This window comes from Acyrthosiphon pisum, unplaced genomic scaffold (genome assembly GCF_005508785.2).
Source record: "Acyrthosiphon pisum isolate AL4f unplaced genomic scaffold, pea_aphid_22Mar2018_4r6ur Scaffold_21930;HRSCAF=25302, whole genome shotgun sequence".
Classification (NCBI taxonomy): Eukaryota; Metazoa; Arthropoda; class Insecta; order Hemiptera; family Aphididae; genus Acyrthosiphon; species Acyrthosiphon pisum.
In genome coordinates, this window is record NW_021771449.1 from 72,394 (window position 1) to 80,325 (window position 7,932).

Genomic DNA, 7,932 nt, shown 5'->3' on the forward strand with positions numbered 1-7,932 from the left:
CGGCATCAACGTTTTACACGTGATCTTCTCGTTCTCTGTACGGTCCGACTACTACAGAATCATAGGCGTTCAATTTAAATGTTTAAATGTTTAAAAACAAAATAATGGTTCATTCTAGAGTGAACCAAATATACAATAGTGCATTCATTGTCAAACAATAACATGGCAATAATATTTTATTTTCTATTCATTTTCACTGCACAATATAGTAAATAGTTATAAAATCATTAACTTTAGTGTCATTTAAAAATGTAATGCAATGTAATCAAAAAATGTGTTAGTTTGTAGAATGTACCAAACCATACATGACCCAATGTATTAATTGATTATGTAATTGAAATTGTAATTAATAAATATTAAGCATTAGGTGTAGAAAAAAAAAAAAAAGAAGACATTTGCTGAAGAACATAATGTTTATCATGACAAATAATTTTTGTGTCATTTAACACTGTATCATGTGTATATTGTATAATATATTGTATTACCTAATTTCAATATAATATTGTTGAGTTTAGTTTTATGTAATATATTTAAAATGAAGTGTAAATTAGATTAACTAACAAATTATAAATTATGAGCACAGTGGATTGACTATTGAAGTAGTTAACTATGATTATTGTAATTACAGTGTATAACGTCGCATGGAATTTTTAAGTGAAAAAAGTCATCTGAATAACATTAATACAGTATTGTTAAATTTAACTTAATGTAGAATGAATTGAATCGTCAAGACAATGAAGATATATTTATATTTTAAATGTATAATAGTGTAATGTATGTCATTATAAATGATGAGCAAAGTGAATTGACTATTGGAGTAGTTAACTATGATTATTGTAATTATTATGTTATATAATTCTACATAATATATTATGGTATATAATGTTACATATAATTTCTAAATGATAAGTCATCTAAATCTGAATAACATAAATACAATATTGTTAAACTTAACTTAATGTAATGAATTTTGTCAAATGTATGTTATTATAAATGATGAGCAAAGTGAATTGACTATTGTAATAGTTAAGTATTTTTATAGTAACTACAGTATATAACGTCACATGGAATTTTTAAGTGAAAAAAGTCATCTGAATAACATTAATACAGTATTGTTAAATTTAACTTAATGTAGAATGAATTGAATTGTCAAGACAATGAAGATATATTTATATTTTAAATGTATGTAATGTAATGTATTTTGTTATATGTATGTTATTGTAAATGATGAGCAATAAAGTGAATTGACTATTGGAGTAGTTAACTATGATTATTGTAATTATTATGTTATATAATTCTACATATATTATGGTATATAATGTTACATATAATTTCTAAATGATAAGTCATCTAAATCTGAATAACATAAATACAATATTGTTAAACTTAACTTAATGTAGAATAAATTTAACTGTATAATTTTGGTGGTAGGTATGAACATTTTTTATTCCTAAACTATAATGATATAAGAGGGTTAGTGAGCTTAATGAGCTATATAGAGTAATAAAAAATTTGTAATGAGATATATCACAAACATGTAGGTAGGTATTGCATAATTCAACAACAGTAGGGTACATAAATAACATATTATTGTCTAGGAGTATTCAATTTATGATCGTGCTTTAGCGTAAACCCTTTTTTATTGTTTATCCGTCATAAAGTGTATAAAGTGTATGTTTTGTTGTACAGCCAGGTAGATAGTTAGGTAGGTAAGTCATGTCTATTGTAATGCAGTGTTATGGTTGGGTTTGAAATTAATGAGTTGTGATGCTTGGTGATGTATGTATGATATGATATGTAGATACTCACCAAAGATGGCACCGCAGTGCGAACCAAACGACGTCTTACATCCCTTTCTTCGTAGTCAAGGCCAGGAACAAAATGCCTCGAACACAACATAGATCTTAGGTTTACAGGAAAACCTTGGTTCACCACAAATTCCACCCACTGAGGACGATGAACGTCAGTTGGAAATCTAAGGATGAATGTGATTTATAACATGTTACATTATTGTTGTACATTAGTGTTGGATGAAATTGTAAATACCTGTGCACCGAAACGTCACCATCCACGTTTCCACAGATCACACATCGCTTCACCATTGTGAATAGCCTGGAACGCATCGTATAATCGTTTAAAGATTTATAATAATAATATCTAACTAATTATATTATAATGAAAACATTGAGAGCATTTTGAAAAGATGATCGTATCGGTATGTTATCAGTAGTGATTTTGCTTGTGTTATTTTTAGATTTGATATAGTTTGTACATGCCTTTTGTGCATATATATATACATATACATATACATACAAAATGGGAAAATACGAAGAACGACATTGCGAACTCGTAGAATGTTAAAGCCACTGCCACAAAACAAAGTAGAATGACTATACCCAATGTAAACGCAAATACTTAAGATACGGACGGCCTCTGTGGAACGGCTGACGTGACTGAGTTCGAGTACGAATGTGGATATTAAAAACGTTATATTAAAATTGTATGTATACGCTGCTTATGGGGAAAAAGAAACACAAAACGCGCTATGGTCAAAATGTTAAGTACAATGTTTGCAGTGTGTACAGAAGCGGCCGTTAACGATACGTGCTGCCATGAGTAGGTACATGTTATAATATAATGGATGTACAAACGCACGGGACACGTAATGCCAATATTATTATTATATGTCTATCCAAATAACTGTACTCACCGGTATCAAAAATCGCCTGATACAAAAACAAAAACCCGGAAGAAAGAAAGCACTTGTTCGGAGTCTAGAAATATTAAAATGTGCAAAAGAATCACCAGGATTTCTGTGCATAGAAACGTCTTGCTCAAACGTTGTCTGGCCGAAGCCTGACGTTGGATAACACGGCACGGTTCCACAAAGCTTATTTACCCTCTCCATTCCACCGACCTGCGATAAGTTTTAACTAATAAAGGTCCAAAGGGCATTTAATGTTACGGACAGACGATAATAAAAGATACGAAATAATAATATACAAAATATACAAACTATTTATATATATATAACAAAATCATGGACATTTTGAGAAATATATTAATAATAATAATATATTAACCAATACAAACATAATATAAACATGTACCTATAGTGTATATAATAATTATATGAAAAATAACGTGAAAAAAAAAAATCGAAAAAAAAATGCAAAAAAACGCTGAACTTCGGCGGCCGTGTTATACCCATACGGCACGGCCAGTCGCCGCCTGAAACTCGTTACGACGGTTTCGAACTCGGACCTACCTGACAATCTACGTTTGGGGAACCTACGCCTAACCTACCGAGACACAGTTTATGATGACATTGTCGGTCAAAACTTCTATACTTAAGCTATGTGTCTACCGAGCGACGTACCTATGTATTCTATGTATCTACACACTGTTTAAACTTCAATTGGAGTTTATTGAATCTGACCGTTATTATTATTATTATTTATTGAATCTGACCGTTATTATTATTATTACATTATTATAATGAATGTTTGAATAATTAAACCACAAAGTTGTGCAATATACCTAAGTTATTAAGGACCAAACCATTATTAATATAATTATTAAACAATAAAAAACCAAAAGAACAGTGCGTTGGAACGACGAATTTTAAAGTGTACAAACCGCATATAAATCGCACGAAAAAAGCAATAATAACGACCGACGCTGCTACGATTGCGATGGCTATAGACCGATATCGCGTACAAACCGCACATCGGTGGCTTTTAAAACAAACGAATTAAAACAAACGAACTATATGTGAATAGAGGAGTGACGGGGGTGATAAAATGTCAAAAAAGTGAAAAACGGCGTAAAAAGCATAACATTTTTTGAAAAATTTGAAAACCCACCGACCGCCGCCGCGGCGAAGATACGCGATTGGCCGCGCTAAGGAATCGTCGGGAACGGGCCGGGCGGACTGTAGAAACGGAGCGGTGCTTGATTTTTTACGCCACGGGTTCACTAACGCTGGCGTTTTCTTTTCCACGGGTGGCTAAAACCTAGGGGGCGCCACGGTTCTCGGAATCTTCATTTTATAGTATAGGATTTTGATCTATTATAATTAGTAATTACATTATCTTAGTCCGAGGTATTATATTATAATAGCACTCTTTGCCGAAAAACTTTTCGGCGGCAAACCGTTATGAAACAAGTTTCGTATTTTCTCGTATCACTCTATACGTACCTATTATCATTGTTATCATATTATTTTGAAATGGAATTAAATAATACATATTAACGATATTTAATAATAGACATCGATCACAGTGATGTAGTGTACATTGCACTATAGTAAGTGTTATCATGTCCCATGAATTAGTGTACTGGTTTAACTTATTAACCTTAAAATTTAATTATTCTATTGTATAATATGTGTTATTTTGTAATGATTTAAAAGCGTGGACCCAGTTCGTACCAAGTGATTCGTGTTTCGTCTCGTATTCTATACTACTATTACTACTTAGTACCAAATATTTGTTAGTACTTACAGCATATAGGTATGTATTCGTGCAAATATACCTATAATATATATACTTATAAATTATTAATCCACAACTGGTGTACCTAAGTTTACACAATTGCTAACTGATTTAGAATTGGTTAATACCATGAAATAAGAAAATCTTCTTATTCTTCTTAGTTCATGGTAAATACGTCCAATAGTAATTAATACATGTCGTTGAACAAATCACACGATTTGTCATTATTGTCTATTTATTTTCCCAACATTTGTTGTTAAATACTTTTTATAATAGGTACGTATTGATTTATTTGCTAATTATACTTACAACATCAGTTGTAGGATTTTTGTCTGGCATCTGCCTTCATAGATATTATATTCTTTGGTCTTTAGCTGAGAGGAATGAGTTCTCATGAACCATTTCATTATTTTAGTAGGTAACTAAGCATCGAACGGTTTTTTTTGCTTAAATAGATCCCTATTACCTAATGGACAAATGTGATTAGGATAGTATTTTTTTTATTTTGGTAGGCTACTATTGATTTCTTTTAAACTAATTATCATGATTTAATATAATTTACGATGTTACTTGTCTAAAAGTTTTTAAATACCTTATACCTAGGTAGTTTAAATAAAAATAAATATTAAATAAGTACTTATTATAACATATATTATTAAATACATAGTATAATAATAGATAATAGTAATTGTGTGCTTTATATTGCTTTGGTAAAATTTGGGTTATAAGTTATTATCACGAACTACTACATAGGACTGGACCCTGTATAAAATAAGTGACTGCAAAGTTGTACGGTGTCGTACGTTCGCTATGTAGCTGCTCTCTGGTGCATTTTTTATACTGTGCTGTTGTAAATTATTTTATGTGATCAGTCGTGACTAGTCACTAGTGATAACCTGAAAAACGATCAAAATTCAAAAATTCAAATCAACGACAAACTTTTTATATTCACTATTATTTCTAAATAAATGAATGCGTATTACTAGTTACTATGTTGCTACCCAATTTGGAAAGTTTTTTTTGCGTGATTTCTAACTTGCTTTTGATTAGACATACGTAAGTATTGTCTCATTCTCATGGTAATATAATAAGTAATTATAAATTACATATTTAATTATATATTCATAAATTTTTCATATTTCATAAGTCTATATATAAATATTATGTTTATAAAAGTAAAATTCGAAATGTAGTAAATCTAGTACGTCACTAGACAGCATCACAGTCGCAAACGTACATACCCGTACAACTTTGTGACCGGTGTCCCACCCTCCCCCTGCCCGGAGTGTCCAGTCCTATGTAGTAGTTCGTGGTTATTATGTACCTACCCGCATATATTACTTTTTTTAGGGAAAATACACAATAACAGAGGACCATATAAATATCTGTGCCTACCTATATTTTATTACCTATCCATTTTTGAAAAAATTTCACCTAACTATTAGGTATTTTGTTCAATTTTTGCATTATAATTAATTATTGTAAGAAAACACTCAAATATAACATATTATATACCTAATGGCTAATATTATATAACAATGAATAGGTACCTAGATACCTAGTTTTCAATTTTTGTAATATTAAAAACAATATGTCTACCTATTCTAAAAAAAAATTTTATATCAAATTTATTTAATTTAAACTAGGTATTTTCTTGAAATAATCTAAGTATTTTATAAGATTTAACCCAATTATATATAATATATGCAGATTAACCATAATGTCTCCATAAGTAATCATAATTTATCAATTGGTAATGTTATTAGTAATTAAGTACCTACTTAATATAAATATTAAAAATAAATATAATGTTACATTACTACATAATTTTACCTATGTATTGTTGTATGTTTTTATCCTAATTAGGAAATACAGATAGCTGTATACTAATGTTCAAAAACTTTGGAAATGGTCATAGGACTTAATTTAATTGGTACTGATTATTATCTAGGACATCTCATAGGCTTATATTGATATTTTCATTTTAAAGCGACGCATTTTTTCTGTTGTGTTTTACTAAACGTGACATGTCGCGGCGATTTGGGTAACTAGTAGCTACAAAGTACATAATGTTCAGTTCACTCGCAAACCTGTCCACATACAGACGCGTGTGTGATTTTAATTATAATTAATAATTAATACAGTTTTGTTTTAATTATTATGGAGATATATATTAATAATAATGACATTTTGACTTTATTATTGGAAGAAGAAGATGAAGAAGATTTTATATTTTCCTATCTAAAACCAAAAAAAAAAGCGAACAGATGATATGTTCAAGTATCGCGATACAGAAGGTTTTTACGAAGTGTTAATTAATAGACATTTAAAAAATAATAACATAAAATTTCGTGAATTTTTTCGTGTCAATATTCAACAGTTTGATTTTTTACTTTCTATGGTTGAAAACGAAATAAATTTACCACCAAGTAATAGAAATAAAAAACCAATTTCACCAGCAGAAAAGTTAGCGATCACACTAAGGTAAATTTTAATAAATTACACTGACATTTATTTAACTGGTTCTGTTTACATTTTAATTTTTAATAGATATCTAGATAGCTACTGGTGAGTCAATGCGTTCACTATCATTTGGATTTCGAGTTAACTATAGTTATATAAGTGTGATAATCAAAATAACGTTAGCTGCTTTAAAAACGAAATTAATTCCAATTTTTATGCCTGATACAAAAACTATTGACTTTATGTCAAAAGCAGCGGAATTTTCTTACAAATGGAATTTTCCAAATTGTATATCGGCTATTGATGGGAAACACATACGAATTCGATGTCCCAGTAAATCGGTATCACTATATCGTAATTATAAAGATTTTTTCTCTATAGTGCTTCTGGCAATGATAGATGCCAATTATAAATTTGTCGCAGTTGATATCGGCTCTTTCGGGAAAGAAGGGGATAGCGGGATTTTTTTAAAATCGAATATGGGAAAACAAATACTTAATCGCTCATTTGGCTTCCCAGAAGAATGTGCACTTCCCGGTCAAATAAAGTAGTGCCTCATGTCATTGTGGGTGACGAAGCTTTTCGTTTGGATAAGCATATTATGAAGCCCTATACAAAAAAAACGGCTACAGCCGATAAAACGAAAGCTATTTTCAACTACAGATTGAGCCGTGCACGTAGAGTAACAGAAAATGCTTTTGGCTTATTAAGCCAAGTATTCAGAATTTTCTACCAACCTATACATTTAAAAACAAGTACATGTGACGATCTTATATGGGTGGCTTGCTGTTTGCATAATATGCTCAGAGAAGGATATCTGGAGAAAAATAAAAATCCCTATTATGAATATGAACCGAAACAAACGCCTCCTACTGACAATACAATTTCATTTTCACAAATGCAGAAGGTTTTGGTGTAAGAGAAACGTTCAAATCATTTTTCAACAATGAAGGAGCAGTATCATGGCAAATGA

The 7,932-nt window shown here is 30.3% G+C and overlaps 1 protein-coding gene across 2 annotated transcripts; it reads right to left on the reverse strand.

Moving 5' to 3' along the window:
- Positions 1-1,406: 1,406 nt before the first annotated feature.
- LOC115034990 lies at positions 1,407-2,844 on the reverse strand. Of its 2 annotated transcripts, XM_029492620.1 has the most exons (3): positions 2,711-2,844; positions 2,047-2,112; positions 1,407-1,975 (listed from the first exon to the last, which is right to left on the reverse strand). In XM_029492620.1, the coding sequence occupies exons 2-3, from the start codon at positions 2,100-2,102 to the stop codon at positions 1,702-1,704; spliced, it is 330 nt and encodes a 109-aa protein (XP_029348480.1). In that variant the 5' UTR covers positions 2,103-2,112; positions 2,711-2,844; the 3' UTR covers positions 1,407-1,701. The 2 variants fall into 2 exon arrangements, with proteins under 2 accessions (XP_029348480.1, XP_029348479.1); XM_029492619.1 differs by lacking the exon at positions 2,711-2,844 and having other exon boundaries at positions 2,047-2,150.
- Positions 2,845-7,932: the final 5,088 nt, after the last annotated feature.

Excerpts from the sequence above, each read along its gene's own strand:
- LOC115034990 (XM_029492619.1), bottom strand. The coding sequence starts at position 2,123 with ATGCGTTCCAGGCTATTCACAATGGTGAAGCGATGTGTGATCTGTGGA. Across the intron at positions 1,976-2,046 it reads GGTGACGTTTCGGTGCACAG|ATTTCCAACTGACGTTCATC; the intron begins GTATTTACAATT and ends ATTCATCCTTAG.